The 16,687-nt window shown below is 41.1% G+C and overlaps 2 protein-coding genes across 5 annotated transcripts; both read left to right on the forward strand.

Annotated features, from left to right (window-relative positions):
• The first annotated feature begins 1,237 nt into the window (after positions 1 to 1,237).
• stoml2 (stomatin (EPB72)-like 2) lies at positions 1,238 to 6,556 on the forward strand. Of its 2 annotated transcripts, XM_040053451.1 has the most exons (11): positions 1,238 to 1,276; positions 1,371 to 1,414; positions 1,906 to 2,058; positions 3,829 to 3,928; positions 4,050 to 4,108; positions 4,199 to 4,300; positions 4,387 to 4,521; positions 4,903 to 5,047; positions 5,157 to 5,236; positions 5,318 to 5,446; positions 5,557 to 6,556. In XM_040053451.1, exons 2-11 carry the CDS (start codon positions 1,373 to 1,375, stop codon positions 5,680 to 5,682), a joined length of 1,071 nt encoding a protein of 356 aa, XP_039909385.1. In that variant the 5' UTR covers positions 1,238 to 1,276; positions 1,371 to 1,372; the 3' UTR covers positions 5,683 to 6,556. The 2 variants fall into 2 exon arrangements, with proteins under 2 accessions (XP_039909385.1, XP_039909386.1); XM_040053452.1 differs by lacking the exon at positions 1,238 to 1,276 and having other exon boundaries at positions 1,283 to 1,414; positions 1,909 to 2,058.
• A 1,208-nt stretch (positions 6,557 to 7,764) lies between these two features.
• Positions 7,765 to 16,038, forward strand: pigo (phosphatidylinositol glycan anchor biosynthesis, class O). Of its 3 annotated transcripts, none has more exons than XM_040053448.1 (11): positions 7,765 to 7,959; positions 8,228 to 8,706; positions 9,753 to 9,896; positions 10,114 to 10,237; positions 10,442 to 10,601; positions 12,274 to 12,456; positions 12,603 to 14,199; positions 14,298 to 14,501; positions 14,937 to 15,118; positions 15,341 to 15,411; positions 15,801 to 16,038. In XM_040053448.1, exons 2-11 carry the CDS (start codon positions 8,229 to 8,231, stop codon positions 15,928 to 15,930), a joined length of 3,273 nt encoding a protein of 1,090 aa, XP_039909382.1. In that variant the 5' UTR covers positions 7,765 to 7,959; position 8,228; the 3' UTR covers positions 15,931 to 16,038. The 3 variants fall into 3 exon arrangements, with proteins under 3 accessions (XP_039909382.1, XP_039909384.1, XP_039909383.1); XM_040053450.1 differs by having other exon boundaries at positions 7,792 to 7,844; XM_040053449.1 differs by lacking the exon at positions 7,765 to 7,959 and adding an exon at positions 7,985 to 8,121.
• Positions 16,039 to 16,687: the final 649 nt, after the last annotated feature.

The raw sequence follows: 16,687 nt of genomic DNA on the forward strand, positions 1-16,687 counted from the left end.
TTGTCCAATCGCCGGGAGGGACAGGTTGGCGGAAGACACAGGTAACGCGCACAGATTCAAGTAAACATCCAGAACTTTGTATTTCACCATAGACAATATAAAACTATTCTCAGTAGAAAGATTCATTTAAGGTACTCAAAGTGACCTAGCTTGTTGGTTCTTTGTTTGTTAAATATTCAAAAAAATGTTTTGTAATTAAGCTGTGTTTGCTCTGGGCATGTCACACACATAAAAAAGTAAACTGTGGGGAGATATCTGTAGATTTCTAAATTTTAGGTTTCGTAGGGATCAGTAAAATAAGCTATATGAAAAATGTATTCTTTAACGAATCTCATGAATTTCAAGTTCTTCCATAAATACAAAATTGAAGTAAAACTACATTTCAGTGCTTTCAAACTGTACAATATGGGTTTTTTTTGTAAATTGTCCCACAATGGTGAATTTGCTATATTTCTATGGAGTTTCTCTGTCTTTTTTTAAACGCATAACATGAGTCTTTGTGTTTGTTTTTAGCAAAACAATCCTTTCTGAGCACTGATAATTCACAATTTTAGATTGACTTTGAGCTTGGTTTTATTTTATCTATTTAATAAATCCTTACATTAGCATTTTACATTTCCATTTACCCAATTGAATAAATATTTACTTTAAAAAAATAAAAGAAAAAGAAAAGGTTCATACAGAATGTCCCCACAGTGTGTGTTCAACTGCTATCACATACACCAAATGACCCCAAAAGACAACATTGAGTTGAGTGAGCAAAAAGGAAACAAATAGCACCACCTTATGAATTGTGTCAGCCATTACACCAGAACGAGTGCATTTATTAACGAAAAACAAAACAAAACAAAAAAATTAGTAGTAGTAGTCGAAATATTACTCAAATATTAGTTGCCAGTAGTAATATTTTTATTAACTAATAAGATTCAGTAGACTTATATATTATATTTCATAACAGATTATCAGTCTTCCACAATGAAAGGTACTTAAAGAGAACAGTGGCAATAAAAGTAACCTTTAAAACGTGAAATAGTTACAGACATACTGCAAAAAGAATATACTAGTTTATGTGAAAGACAAAAGTTATAGGGCACTATAATAGTCATACAGTGAACATTTGTATTAAAGTCACTTATTTCGTCCTATATTTTCATATCTTTTTTAATTTATTATTATTAATGTATCTATTAGCGGAACCACTGTATGACTTTTTGTTTCCCGCGCTGGGGGAGTTTTTCAGCGTTGCACCACTGATGTAACTTTCATTTCCTGATCGGTAAGGGTCACTCGCGTGACTGTGTAGTTTCAACAGAGTGTAGTTTACCAAACCTAATCTTCTAATTTTAAACAGTCCTTTTGCAATCTTTCAGCGATGTTACGGACGCTGTGTCGGACCGGCGGCCTCATTTTGCAGGTAACTGAAACTGTCACTGTGTGCCTCCTTCGGCTTAACATCTCGTGCACCGGTTCTTTTCTGTGGCTGGTGAAATGGGTGTCATTCATCAGCGTGAGCCCGTGCGTTTAATAATCCCGATAGCACTGTATGTTTAGCGGAACACTTGCGGACATAATGATTATTTCTAGATGAAAATGAACTATTGGTTAGCTGGTATGGCCAGAGAAAGACTTTGGTATGGTCGATTAATATGGTCACATACTGTATACACTCAAATGGGTATTTACCAATGATCTCGTTCATATATATATATATATATATATATAAAATATGTAGAATGTGACCAAATAAGTCTAACCAAAAACTTAAAATTAAAACATAAAACAAGAATATTAACATTAATGTTTATTCAGCAACCTTAAGTTCTACAAGCTAAGATAGTCTTATGAGTCTTGGCTCAAATTCATGCAGTAATGCCACCTGTTTACATTTTAATGAATCCTCTGTAGCAGACCCAGCGGACCGTGCCGAGGTTGTGCGTTAACCCAGTTCAGCAGCGATGGGCGTCCAGCCTGCCCATGAACACAGTGGTGCTGTTTGTGCCCCAGCAGGAGGCTTGGGTGGTGGAGAGGATGGGTCGCTTCCATCGGATCTTGGAGCCGGTAAACTTTGTTGCATTTAATAGATCCCCAAAAAACAAAAAGCACAATAAATAGATGGTGTTCTTCCCCAAACAACATGGGTTCGATCCCAGTTCTGGGCAATGCCCCATGTCGCCCGTATCAAAAACTGCCACTGCACCACAGTAAATGTAGTGCATCATGTTGTCAGCTTTACTGTATCTTAGCCAAAGAAACTGGTCAAGCCACTCTCTTTGAAATGTATATACTTTACGCCTTTTACTTTCAGTTGGCTATGGCTCGGAGTGGATCGTATGTGATTTATTATTTGATGCAGTCTCCAAACCATTGTTAAACATAATCTGCCGTTTACTTCCAGCCTACCCGACCTTCTGAGGACCCGGCCTTCGCGGTCTACGTGGGCCGGGTCCTCAGGAGGATGCAGCCCATGAATTTGGACACGACTAATGTGTGTCTGTTGTTGACCACACAAAGACTTTTTTTTTTTTTAACTTGAACAGCTGGTCATACCGATGCATCCTAAGATTTTTTTTTTTTTTTTTTTTTTTTTTTTTTTTTAGTCACACCATTGAGAAATTAGCCAAATAGGCTGCACTCTAGAGCCCTGGGTTACATAATGATGTAAAAAAAACAAAACAACAAGATTTAGGTGCATGAGTTTGGATTTATGGTCAAATGTTTATACAGACTCAAAAATATACACAAAGGCCCACTGATATTTGCTTATCAAGTTGCACCTTGACCAGACAATTTGGATCATATTTTGATCGTATGCCATCATCACACTTGTGGCATATTTTCTTACTTTTTTTTGGTAATTAATTAATATTCCTACTGTTTCACTTGTTGTTTGGCAGCATGATGCAATGCCAAGACCTAAGTAACTGTGTTTCATTCATAACATGTCAAATTGTTGAATGACAATAAAACTGAGTCTGATATTTGACCACTCTGCTTGGAAGTGTTGGGAGAGTTAATTTAAACTGGCTGGTTTCCTGACATGGACTCAGCTTTTGTGCTTCATTCATAAATTTTCAATAGGATTAAGATTGGGGGTATATAAAAGCCGCTCCAGAAATGTAATGTCAATGTGTTTTATCCATTCCATAACCAGATTTGATGTGTGTTTTTCATTGTCTGTAGAGCCCTGTAAGACATCTGACTATCTTGTATTTTTGTACACTTGTTTGATGATCTTAGATTCTGCAGCTGTTTAGAAATGGCTTCAAGTTATCTTTCTAACTTGTGTAAATGTACAATTCTCCTTAGATCTTCACTGATTTCCTTGAACTTTCACATTGGTCTGAGTATTGGTCACTTCAGTGAGTGCTGTCAAACAGATCATTTTAATGCTGACAAATGGAAACTACCAGTTGTAGTCAGTCATGATGGCAGTGTTTGCCTTGTCAAGTTAAAACACATTGTAGAACCTTCAGCACCACTTATGAACACAATTAAGTGAGTGTATGTTTATATTTGAGTCCGTATGTATAAATGCAATCCAACTTGAATTCACACTTGGTCACCCAATTGTCATTTGTTTAAAGTAATTAAAGATGTATGCTGTACAATCATTCCACTTCAAAGAAATCATTAAAAGGCCAAATATTACCATGTCATTCATACCATGGAAATTTTAGTGTATTTTAGTTTGATAGACTACTAAAGAAACTTGCCTTTAAGCAACAATACTATAACTCATTTTGCTTTATTATTGGAACTATGTCATTAAAATTCCAAACATTATTCACTGCTGGCACACCCTAACATTTTCCCTTTTGCTATCTATAGGGTTTGAACTTCCTCATACCCATACTTGACAGAATTCGCTATGTTCAAAGTCTCAAAGAAATTGTGATTGATGTCCCAGAGCAGTCTGCAGTATCCCTAGGTAAGTAAGATATTGTTTATTTCTCATTATTCACAGGAGGACGAGCAGGCTTTTTTTTTTTTTTTTATTAAACAGAATTGATTGTTTTCTCCATATTGTTATACTTTCTTTGAACTTGCAGATAATGTAACACTGCAGATTGATGGTGTGCTTTACTTAAGGATACTAGACCCTTTTAAGGTATGTTGGCAACAATTAGAACAGATCCAAATATCTTCTTGCTTATCATTATTTTTTTTAAATTCACTTTATACTTTTGTTTGTTCACAGGCCAGCTACGGTGTTGAGGATCCAGAGTATGCTGTCACACAGTTGGCACAGACCACCATGCGTTCAGAACTGGGCAAACTCACATTGGACAAAGTGTTCCGAGTAAAGACAAACTGCTGTTTCATCTCATATTTTTTCTCTGTTCATGAAGGGACAAGTTGTATTTTATCTTTGCATTTGTTTTTAAGGAAAGGGAGTCTCTGAATTCCAACATCGTCCATTCCATCAACCAAGCTTCAGACGAGTGGGGAATCCGTTGCCTTCGTTACGAAATCAAAGATATACACGTTCCACCTCGTGTCAAAGAGTCCATGCAGATGCAGGTGAGAGAAACAAAAGAGCTTTTTAAAGCATAATTTTTAGTTTTTAATTCACTGCACGATCTTATGGTACAAATGGGTATTACATGAAAGTACAGCTTAGCCATCATTCAGGTACAGTTTATAATCTTCAACAGAAAAGAGACCTTTTGTAGTCAAATAAGTCAAATAATTTTCTTATATTGTGTTGGTAAGTTTGGTTAAGTTTAAGAGGTTTTACACTGATTCTTAAAAACTAGAGTTCATAGTACCTTAAATAAATTATAGGTCTTTTCAGACAAGGTCAGAAACATTTTTTGCATATAGCAGTAGATATTTCAACTGTGGGGACAAGACTAAATCACTTAAATTTACTGAACAGGACACTTTATTCACCCCATGTAGGTGGAAGCTGAGCGTAAAAAGAGAGCCACAGTGCTGGAGTCTGAGGGGACAAGAGAAGCAGCCATTAATGTCGCTGAGGGTCGTAAACAAGCACAGATCTTAGCCTCGGAGGGTGAAAAAGCAGAACAGATCAATAAAGCGGCTGGTAAGTGCATTTAGTTGGTTTATCACTCCAGTTTCCACAAATTATCTCACATCTTTTTGCTTTTAGAGGCTAATATGCTCCCTGTTACCTACTACTCTGCTCCATCCAGGTGAGGCTCAAGCAGTTCTAGCCAAAGCTGAGGCCAAAGCCAAGGCCATCCGTATGTTGTCAGATGCTTTGACAGAGCAGGTAAATGTTCTTTTCCATTTTCACAGTATGACTTACAAAAGCTTTTCATTGGTTAATGCTTTTTTTCCCTCTTAAATTCAGAATGGAAATGCTGCCGCTTCGCTAAGTGTAGCTGAGCAGTACGTGTCTGCTTTCTCAAACCTCGCTAAAGAGTCAAACACCATCCTTCTGCCCTCTAACACTGGTGACATTAGTGGAATGGTTTCACAGGTATGTCTGCTATCCAATAGTCCCAACTATTGGATTTATATGTTAACAGCTTCTAAATTATTAAGTTTACATGCCCCTAATGATGCTTATCTTGTCTTCTTGCCACTCAGGCTATGACTATTTATAGCACGCTGGCAAAGCCAAGCATGAGGGTAACTCCAGAGGTTTTGGAGGAGAACCGTGAAGAGGCTGCGAACCCGTTGGGATCACCTCAAGAAAAAGGAATTAATGAATGAACTCAAACTAATAAATGACACAGAACCAGAAGAAGCAGTTTATGTTGAAGGTTCACGGTTTGTTCTCACACAGACCTTAAAGTGACAGGACAAAAGGGAAAAATTGCCAACTTTAAAACTCTTCCGAAGCCTTGTCCTGGAGCCTGGGGGAAAGTTACACCTTTTGTATGGGGAGTCGTAATCTTCACTGAGTATGGTTTAATTAGTGTATGTTTGAGAAAGTAACGCCAGCCTCCAGCCAAATACACAGATACCAGAGTCTATCCAGCTGACGTGGATGTCAGCACAGACACGGATGCAAAAATAAGTCTCCCCTGAGCAATTTTATATTTTAATATGTTGAGCCCTTTTGACCTCTCTACCTGAGGTTTTTGTAGATTATACCATTATGTTTTCTCACTTTGCAGCCTATTTTCCATGTTTTCCCAAATAACTATTCAGGTTCTTTGAGATTATTAATAATAATCAAAGCCAGCTCAGGTGAAAATATATACATAGGTATTATTTACAGAAATGGGTGACAATTCTCCCTCTTTGTGTTGATGGGACCACCGACTTTAAGTTGCTGCATGTAATGCCTGGCTGGATTCCTCACAATGTTTCTAAATGTGTTTTAATTTCACAGTTTACTACATTTTTTGAAACATTACCCTATCGATAATAAAGCTATATCCCCATGAAAAGGTTACATTAGAATTTCCTTAAGGAAAAAAAAACTACTTTTTGAAATGATTAAGAGAGAATTTTTTTTGTCAAAGACTAGGTAATGTCCCGTGTCAGCTCGATGATCAAAATATTCCTCTCCTCCGAGTATTTGTATTCATATCTGATGTCTTACCGGATATATTTATTAAATTTCAAGGTTCACTGCAAAGACTTGAAGTTTGTTTTGTTATTTCTGTTTTCTACAAAATAATGGAATATGAACTGGGCAACCGGGCATGTTAAGTCTGAGAAGATTTGAAAAGATGTGGTTAGATGAAATATTCGAACAAATGTTGAAAATATACAAACATGTTGAAAACTATCAAATGGCTATTAAAATAAAAACACACCCATGCTGATTTAACAAAGTCTGCAAAAATAAATACGTTTGCCTATCTTGTTACCTGCTAAACAGGCAAACATGAAAAGCACAGTGGGTTTATTAGCCCTCGACCTTGCCTTACAGGCATAAACGTGTGTACATAAACTGTGGGGCAGTTGGCTCTCAGCAAAAAAAAAAGAAAAAAAAAAAAGACGGTCACCTGGGGCCTTCCTATGTGGATTGTGCATGTTTTTCCTGTACCTTGTTCTGTCTTGCGTCCTCTCAGTCCTAAAACATCTGTTAGGTTAACTGCCGATTCTGAATTGGGTGTAGAGTAGGAAAACTTGTGAATTCTTGAGATGGTCATTTTCACCACTACCATCTTGGTGTTTTGAAGCCAGATGTAATGAGGGGTCTGAATGTGAAACCACACGCTCATTGATTAAATATTTGTCAATCAAAAGTTGGTAGCTAATGAGCTTACCCTGGCTAATTTTCCACTCAGCCCTTAGAAGATCAAAATGTATTAAATGGACTCAGTGTTTCAAGATCTAAAGGCCATTTTCACAGCCACAGCCCGTGTTTGTCTTTTTACAATCACAGGTTGTGGCTATTAGAAACAACGGAGGCTTAACAAACTTGGCCATTGGATTCACTTTCTGCAACTGTAGCTGTCCAGGGTGCAACTTGCTTTTCTCCCAGTGACAGCTGAGGTTGCCTTTAGTACCTCCTAGATACCCTAAATTGCATCAGTTAAGTCTAATTTGATTTTACGTTAATAAGCCAACCAGCAACAACAACAAAACAATATTGTAGTAGACAAAGCTATGAAATATCATTAAATTAAAATGTTTGTGACCATTATTGATATTTTATAATAACTTTTACAAAACTTATTTCTAGTCCATTCTCTTTTAAGGGTGGTTTCTCTGCAGAATTTCTGACGTGTTTAGCGATTTTCAGAGACGCGCTAAAGCCGTTGTTCCGTATATAGGAGGTCCTGTAAGTCACAGAGCGGGGCAAAGCAAACGTATGCATGGGGTTACACAGAAAAGCGCCCGCCGTGTTCTTTCCACGTTAAGGTTCCTATCATCCACCAGTCATCTAATCTCATTGTACCAGAGTCCCAATGAAGGTGAGCGTGTTGCTCCGCTCTCTGTTTACCTGAGGCACCTGTGCTCCTGTGTTGTTAATACACACAGTCACCCCCAACGTCCGGCCGGGAGAGGACGAAAACTAGCTGCCACAAGGTCAGTGACAAAAGGCAAAGCGAGCTAGCTTCTGCTAACAGCGTTAACTTAACCGTCATTCATGTTAGCCACCTGTGCGGCTCAACTGCAAAAGAGGTTTTAGTTGGAGTTTAAAATTTCAGTCACCTTACACGTTACCGGAATTATTTTCTTCTATAACAGGTGTAGCTCACAGGCAGCTGTTCCTCTCATTTTTGTGTGTTTGTTACTTCTATGTAAACCAAATGTTCCTGTCTTTCACCTGACCTGCTCTTACCTGTGCATGTAGGATGAAGGGGCTGCCTGTGCTGTCCCTGCTCCTCTGGATGTGTGCGGTGTTCTTCGTGGGCATCTACCTGTTCGTGGGTGGATTTTTGCTGGTCAGGTTGGAGGTTAACAGAACCAGCACCTGCGGAGACGTGCTCGAACCCGGAGAGGAGCCGGTGGACTTCTGTCGAGCTCAGCCGCGCTTCCGCAAGGTTGTCCTTCTCATTATCGACGCCCTGAAGATCGACTTCGCCCGGTATGACCCCGACAAGACGGCACCACGACCTTATGAGAATAAGTTACCTGTGCTGGAAGAGACAGTGTCATCCAGGCCTTTACAAAGCCGCCTGTACCCCTTTCGTGCTGACCCACCTACGACCACCATGCAGAGGATCAAGGGGTTCACGACTGGATCTTTGCCGACGTTTGTAGATGTAGGTAACAACTTTGCATCCAGTGCCATCTTGGAGGACAATCTTATTCACCAGTTTGGACAAGCAGGTGAGTTATTACAAGTGTCTGTAAATTATAAAAATATAATACATTCATGTAAAGAGCTTTATGGGAAACATACAGATGAGGACAACGTTATGGGATGTAGGGATTTTCAGCAAAGCATTTATAAACAATAGCCTCCCAGAAAACAGACTTCTTTATTGAGCCATAGCACAAACCACTGCTGTGCAATGATGGGCTTTAACTTTGTAATGGTCAAAGCTTGTAAAATCAAGGTAAAACTAAGGGTTATTTATTACATTACACACAATATGACAACTGGGCCGTCACTTGAGAAAGCATCGTGCCAAAAACAACAAAAAAATTGTTTAGACTATTTGGTGTCAAAAACTTAAGTGAAATGTGAAGAGAGTCGCAGATTACAGAACAAGCCTTGCAGAGGTAGGAAGTGAATGATTTAAAGACTCTGGGGGAAAAAAAAACTAGTGAGTGATGTGTCTAAAGACCCCAAAACAACTGCCAAGACACCCATGACTGACTCAACCAAATTAGGAAGCCAGCAAAACTGGGTCTAGGTAATCTCTTTGTCTTCCAACATGACAGTATCCCAAAAGATGTATCGTTCCTGATGAACAACCTGCTCTAGAAGAAGTAAATAAAAATGACTGACCTGCACAAAGACTCTGACTTGAATCTCATTAAAAATCTGTGGAGTGTATTGAAGCCCAAGGTCAATGCCAGGAGACCATAAAATCTGGAGGAGCTCGACAGATTTGTCAAAGAAGAATCAGTTAGGATTGCTCAGACTTGTGAGCTTTGCTGAAAACTACAAAAGATGACCACAGGCTGTTATCTGGCAAAAAGGATAAATAATCAACTATTAGCATCAGGAGGCTAATAATTTTGACCCTAGTAGTGTTTGGTTTTGTTTCTGTGGGTAAAGTAAAATAAGATAAGCATCAATGATTCTCTGCTCATCTGTAGACATGCTCTTTTGTGCCTGGCAATACCACAAATCTAGGACTTTAAAAACCAGAAAACCAACTGTGCCATCTGATTTTGCTCATATAAATCTTTCTGTCTCTCAATAGGCAAACGAGTGGTGTTTATGGGTGACGACACTTGGGAGAGTCTTTTTCCTAAGAAGTTTTACCGCTCTCTGCCCTTCCCTTCTTTTAATGTCAAGGATCTGCACACTGTGGATAACGGGATTCTCCAGCACCTCTACAACACTAGTATGTAGTTATTTAATATGCATTTGTTGTGCAATTAAAACGTACATTTAACAAATAGCCTCTGTTGCCAGGAAACTGTGCAAAATCAAGATAATTTTGCACCAACACTTAAGATAAGATGACCTTTATTAGTCCCACAGGTGGGAAACTTGTTTATGCGGTTGATGTATTTGTGTTTCATCTCCTTTCGTTTGTCTCTTGCTGTTGGTTTTAATAGTGGTGGGTGATGACTGGGATGTCCTAGTCGCTCATTTCCTTGGAGTCGATCACTGTGGTCACAGGTTTGGCCCGGATCACCCAGCCATGGCTGACAAACTCACGCAGATGGATGGAGTCATCAGGTCAGGCAGTAGTACAGCTGCTACATGCTTGTTTCACACCATTATCCAGATGCAGCTGGATCATCAGCTGTTGCCACAGTGCACTTGTAGTGCTGTAGATATGTCATGATACCAGCACTATTATTGTTATTGTTGGCCCAGATCAAGCAGTTGAGCATTAGAAAGCACCTGGCACGACCTGTGAAAACTCTGCTTTTCCTCTAGGTCTGTGATTGATCGTCTGCAGAATGACACACTCTTGGTGGTGATGGGAGATCACGGAATGACAGATACTGGAGATCATGGTGGAGAAAGTCAGAAAGAGACTGATGCTGCCATCTTCCTCTACAGTCCTTCTCCCATGTTTCATGGACCCCCATCACAGGTGGGTAGAATGCACCTTTTGAAACAGTCACAGCATGACAGTAGGATTAATTCTTATTTAAAACACAACCAATTCTACATCACGTGACTTTGTATAAAATATAAGAAATTAACACTGAAGACATACTGTCATAATCAAAACGAATCACTATTGTATGTTAACAAAGAAATTGCTAAATGACAGTTTTGGCCCAAGTGTATACAAGATCCATCAATTCATTTTGTGCTGCTTTTCTGGGTAGCAAGAGCAGCAATCCAAGCAGAGATGACTAGGCCTCATTCTTTAGCTCTCCTGGTGAGACACAGAGGTGTTCCAGAGCCAGCTCAGACACGCACAATCTTCATCGTGTCCTGGGCCTACCCTGGGGTCTCCTCCCAGTAGGAGTTCCTAACCAAGGAAGCTACCAGGAGGCATCCTAGTTAGATGCCTGAACAGTCTCACTTAGCTCCTTCTGGTGTCAGGGAGTAGAAGCTTTATGCTGAGCCCATCCTAAATGACAGAGGTCTTCAACCCTATCTCCAAGACACCCTTTTGAGGAAGCTCATTTCTGCCTCTTATAGTCTTGATGTAATTTTTGTGGTCACTACCCAGGGCTTGTTCCCATAGATGATGGTAGGATCCATGAGTAAATTCAGGGTTCAGCCCCCTGTTTATGACAACAGACTGGTACAGCATCTGCATTGCTGTGGACACTGCACCAATCTGTACAACGTCTGCTCCTCTCTCGCGTCCACTTGAGGCACTAGATCATTCCCACTGATATACATATTATAGTGACCAGTGCTTATATCAGTAATTTAACTATCTAAAAGAGCCGCTGAAAACTGCTGTAAAAGTCAGTTTAATTCAGAGTGAGAGTTGAGCACAGAACAAGAAGTTATGAGAGCACACTCATCATATTGTATCCCAGTCACATGCTTAGTGGTAAGAACATTTCACTCTTGTTGCTTTTCAGACCAACGTCATCAGTTCAGTCCACAAATGAGTTAAAAAGGAAGAACAAAGTCAAGTCAAATGTATAACTAACACAACTGCTTTCAGTTACTTGTGTGTTTGTCTTTATCCTGTCTGCAAAGGCACATTTGCGACATGTCGATCTCTCAGAGTCACTGCTGTAATAAAAACATAAAGCATTAAACCACTGATGCATGCCCATTTCTGTTCACGCTTGGCTGTGCAGTTCCCAGAATCCATTAAATTGATGCTGGCAGGTGGTCTCCGCCTTTTTTTCCATAGATAAAAGTGGATCTCACACTAGAAAAGAGAGCTCAAGCACCGATTTCCATAATTGCAGCCTAACTGGAGAGCTAGATCATGTGCCGTGGAAAGTGATTAGATGCAAGAGAGAAATTACACTGCTATTTTTTTATTTTTTTTTTAAAAAGGCAGAACTTAGACACTTTTTTTTTTCTTCCCCCAAGGCATTTTGCCACTGCTAGGAAATATTGCTGTTATCAAGCACAACCCTGATTAAGAAAGGCTACAAGATAAAATATCACTCACTGAGTTTAACTGACAACCCAGCCTTGGAACGGCTACAAGTTATTTTGCTATGTGCTAAAAATATTTACTTCAAAATATCACAGATAAGGGTCAAAGCACAATTTAGATCATGAGAACACAGAATAATGTAATGTGACACCCCCCCCCCCCCCCCCCGGTTATTTCCCAGAATGAACCAGATGTGGTGCCACAGACTGACCTGGTGCCCACCCTGGCTCTGCTACTAGGAGTTCCTATTCCGTACAGTAATGTTGGGCAGGTTCTCTTGCCTTTATTTCCACCGCACGAGCAGACAGAAGGTGCAGTTGGAGGTCTCAGCCAGCTGGAGGCACTGTGGATCAACACAAAACAGGTATCTGCTCATCAAAGAACCGTCTAGAACACTTTTCGAGCATCTGTACACAGAAAAATGTTTTTATATATTCACATATCCTGGAGCCTTTTCAGGAGTTGTTGTTTTTATGGTTTGTGTGTTAAATTTTATCTCTGTTTCTGAAGGTCAACCGTTTCCTGGAGACTTACTCTGGCATGGCCAAAGACATCCCACCAGAGAGCCTCTCTCAGCTGAAGAGTGAATTTGCCCTCTTGTCTTCTGAGTTTCTCAGCACTGTTAGAGAGGGTCGTTCACCCTCCCCGCAGCTAGCCTCTTCTCTGCAGGCTTACCTCACCTCTGTCAGAGACACCTGCCGAGCCACCTGGGCCCGATTTAACCCACTGAAGATGGCGGCAGGCTTAGCCATCCTGGCATTTGCTTGTCTGATGTGTTTCATCTTGTCTGAACTGTCTCTAGTGCTGATCAGGGAGAACGGTCCATTACTGAAGGCCCCAGTTGTTGTGTCACTGACAGTGGGGGTTAGTGTGGCTGCTGCTCAGCTGCTCATACGGGGCTACATTGAGGTGATGTGGTGCCTTGCAGCTGCTGCTTTCAGCTCTGAACTCCTTTTCCTTTGGCGTTCACGCCAACTGAGCACCTCTACAGTGTCAAAAAATGGAACCAAAGCTCCAAAGCGTGTTAGCTGGCTGACCCTGCATCACCTCCTTGTCCCCTCTCTCTTGTTTCCACTCCTTCGTTGTGCCTCTCTGCTCTCAGACAGCTATGTGATTGCAGAAGGACGGGTTGTGACATTTTTGGTGTTATCCCTGGCCCTATGCATTCCCATCCATCTCAACTGGGATGGCCTACTTCTGCCCCCAAGCCATGACCCGTTGAAGTCTGCTGGGCTGCTGCCTGCCCCAGCTTTGTCTCCATCAGCTGTGAGGAAGGAAAGCAGCACCCTTCTAGCCTGCTTAGGAATACTTGTTGGCAGCCTCTACCTCTCCCTCTCGTTCCACGGCTGTCGGGAAGAGCAGGGCTCCTGCCAGCCGTCTTCATTTCTTTCCCCTCTTTCCCGGTTGCAGGACAACCAGCTGAAGAACCTCCATTATGTCCTCGCTGTCATTTCCCTTGGCTTGTGGACATATCTGCTAAGATGCTTTCTCTGCCACTATGGTAATCTGAACTCGTCAGGCGGGACGGTGTTTACAGCTCGCTGGATCCTACCGCTGCTGTCTGTGTGCCTGGGGCTCCACTGGGCTGTTAGCGCCACTCCGGAGGACAGCTTCAGGAATCTGGCTGAGCTGATTCACTTGGCACAGCTGGCCCTCCCCAGGGTCGCCTTCTGTCTGCTGGGACTGGGGCTTTTCCTGATCTGGCTAGACCCCCTCACTGTGTTTGTGAAGACTAGGACTCAGGCTTCAGCCAAAAGTTTGACTCTACCCACACCCCGTTATCGAGCAAGCATTGGCATCAGCCCCCAAGCTGAGCTGCACCACCTTATCCCACAGATCTATCAGCGCATGCGTCGTTCCCTAGATGATGGCGACCTGAGCAGGGCCAGCGAAGTGGACAACAGGCCTGCTGTGGAGGCCTACGGACTTGGAACAGTCTATTCTGCTCCTTTGCTGTTGTTTAGTGGGTTGCTGGGAATTGGTCTGCTGCTGTTGCACCCAGAGGGCATGGCTCTGTCTTTCCTCCTGCTGCTACTAGAAACGGGAGCTCTGTTGCACATTCACGCTTCGTCTACTACGCTTAGTGGCCTGCATGGAAAGTATTCTGGTAAGATGTTTGCATCGCATCTTTTAATTAATTTATTTTTAAGCCTATCAGGTTCCAGGTCTTAATCAGCTCACTGACTTCTCATTCTCCCCCCTCAGGTGGGTTTAATGTGCCTTGGACCCCAGTAGTGCTCTGGTCCCTGGCTGCCACGCAGTTCTTCCACGCTACAGGTCATTTACCCACCTTCCCCTCTATCCAGTGGGGTGCTGCCTTTGTGGGATTTCCTGAAGGACACACAGGGACCATACTCCCTGCCTCGCTGGTTACCCTTAATACTTTTGCTTCACACATTCTTTTTGCAGGTAGGAACCAGAGAAGCAAAAAAAAAAAATGTTATTGTTCAAAGAAAAGGAAAGAAGTCATCATCCATTAGGCAAAGAAGGTTATTCTGTAAAACTAATGGGATTAATTTCATTAATTTGTGAAAAACAGGAAAACAATCATCATTTTACCTGTTTAAACCTTAACAGTATAATCGAAAATATATAAAATATCAGTGAACCCGTATGACACTTTCAGTCTTTTTTATTTAGTCATATTTGTAGTTTGTTACACATTTCAGTTTTAAATGATAAACAAAAACTTAAAAGTTATGTGATTCAAGAGAATGATAAAAAAATTCTAAAAAGCAGTTAAGTTAAATAAAGCAGCTTTGTGAAACCGTCTCTTCAGTGCTTAAAATGAATTGTGAGCTTGTGAAACGATGATTTGTTGTTGTTATTTCTCTTTGTCTTCAGTGAGTTGTCCACTGCTACTGTTCTGGCCCCTGGTTTGCGAGGTGCGTGGGAGCAGAGGACGAGCCTGTGGGGACGACGGAGAGGATGCTGTGATGGAGATGAGGCTGAGAGAAAACCCTCAGCTGTTCAGCTCTGCTCTTCTGCAACTCTCAACACGCTACCTCCTTATTCACGGAGCACAGGTATTGTCCACGGACCTAGAATTTTTTTTTTTTTTTTCTCACATCCATTTAAGGCATATGTGAGCTGGGAAAGTCTTTCCTCAGTAGCAGATTTCTGTTGCATTTCTTTCTTGTCTTTTTTTTATTTTTATTTTTTTTTTTATTTTATTTTTATTTAGTTCTGTTACACTTATGAGTAGCAGTATCACATCACACCACTCAGTCTGTCTGCTCACTTCACAGGTCTTTGCCTCAGTCTGTGCAGCTGCTATACTCAGGAGACACCTAATGGTGTGGAAGGTTTTCGCACCGAAGTAAGTGCCTGAATGGATTTTCCAGCTCATACAAACTCACTGACAGTAAAGGCTTTTTGAGGATATGGATACAGGATCACCGCTGATTCTGAACTTTCAGTGAACACACAGTGTTGAATGCCGGTCCATTTTTCTACTGTGATATCCACACATTTAAATCTGAATGTGGTGTCCTGTTTGTTTTTTTTGTTTTGTTTTTTTATAATAAGTTGGTGGCTTGAAAATATTAAAAGGATATAGGTCATTTAAATAAACTTGGTAGATCTTGGGGAAAAAAGTAATAGTCTTGGTTCTTTTTATCCTATGATCTATTTAATGTCCGAAGGAGTTGCTGGAGCTTAATTTGGACTTGTTTAAACCTTTGTGTCTCTTCTGTTTTGTCCTTTCAGGTTAATGTTTGAGGCCTCAGGGTTCCTGGTGAGCAGCGTGTTCCTGCTGATTGGGGTCACATTAGTGCTGAGAGTAGATGTGGCTGTGGGCCAGTGGTTTAAAAGACTCATCCCAGATGTGTCCAGGTAGCGAAGGCACTGCTGCTGCAGCTGCTGCCTACCGGCACCCACCACAGCTCACTGTGCCCCAGAGGAAATGGACGTGGTGGTCACTAAACAGGATTTGTTTTTTCTTTTTCTTTTTTTAGAAAAAAATGTTGCCAATAGTGATAAGGAAACCCCACTAACATGTCATTGGGCATGTCATACTGTGATTCTTGAGGGCTATGTTGTACATCACTGACCCTGAGGAACTTTCATATATCGAATCTCAGATTGACTAAATGTGGAGCGTTGGGACCTTTTTATATAGCAGTTTGATTGAACAACCCCAGGAATGGGATGAAGAACTGATAAAGGACTTTGAGACCCCCCTGTTGATTCTGTTCATCTGGGTGTAGCGTTTTTAGTGGGAGAAATGTTTCATCACTCAACCAAGTGACTTTTTCGGTGTCAGCTGACTGCAGGTTTCCCAACCTCATAAACAGTACATTTGCACAATGATTGAAACCAGCCCGCCGAATGAACAATGAACTCTGAGGTTAGTTATTTGATCATTAATATGCAAATTGTCATGACCATTGATCAACAACCACTGATCACTGAGTACCATTCACAGAGAGTTGGGAAATGGCTCCAATCACAGCATTGTAAGATGGTGAAAGATGTACCCTTAGGCCTCCTCCTCAATTCAGAGATGGTCTTTCCCTTTTCAGTGGGCTGGTTTCAGTGGGCTGGTTTCAGTGGGCTGGTTTCAGTGGGCTGGTTTCAGTGGGCTGGTTTCAGTC

This window comes from Simochromis diagramma, unplaced genomic scaffold (genome assembly GCF_900408965.1).
Source record: "Simochromis diagramma unplaced genomic scaffold, fSimDia1.1 OVJJ01000596.1, whole genome shotgun sequence".
Classification (NCBI taxonomy): Eukaryota; Metazoa; Chordata; class Actinopteri; order Cichliformes; family Cichlidae; genus Simochromis; species Simochromis diagramma.

Coding starts and splice junctions, on each gene's coding strand:
- stoml2 (XM_040053451.1), top strand. CDS start 1,373: ATGTTACGGACGCTGTGTCGGACCGGCGGCCTCATTTTGCAG. Junction 2,059..3,828: donor TCCATCGGATCTTGGAGCCG/GTAAACTTTGTT, acceptor TGCTATCTATAG/GGTTTGAACTTCCTCATACC. Junction 3,929..4,049: donor GCAGTCTGCAGTATCCCTAG/GTAAGTAAGATA, acceptor TTGAACTTGCAG/ATAATGTAACACTGCAGATT.
- pigo (XM_040053448.1), top strand. CDS start 8,229: ATGAAGGGGCTGCCTGTGCTGTCCCTGCTCCTCTGGATGTGTGCGGTG. Junction 10,602..12,273: donor TTCATGGACCCCCATCACAG/GTGGGTAGAATG, acceptor GTTATTTCCCAG/AATGAACCAGATGTGGTGCC. Junction 15,119..15,340: donor TCCTTATTCACGGAGCACAG/GTATTGTCCACG, acceptor CTCACTTCACAG/GTCTTTGCCTCAGTCTGTGC.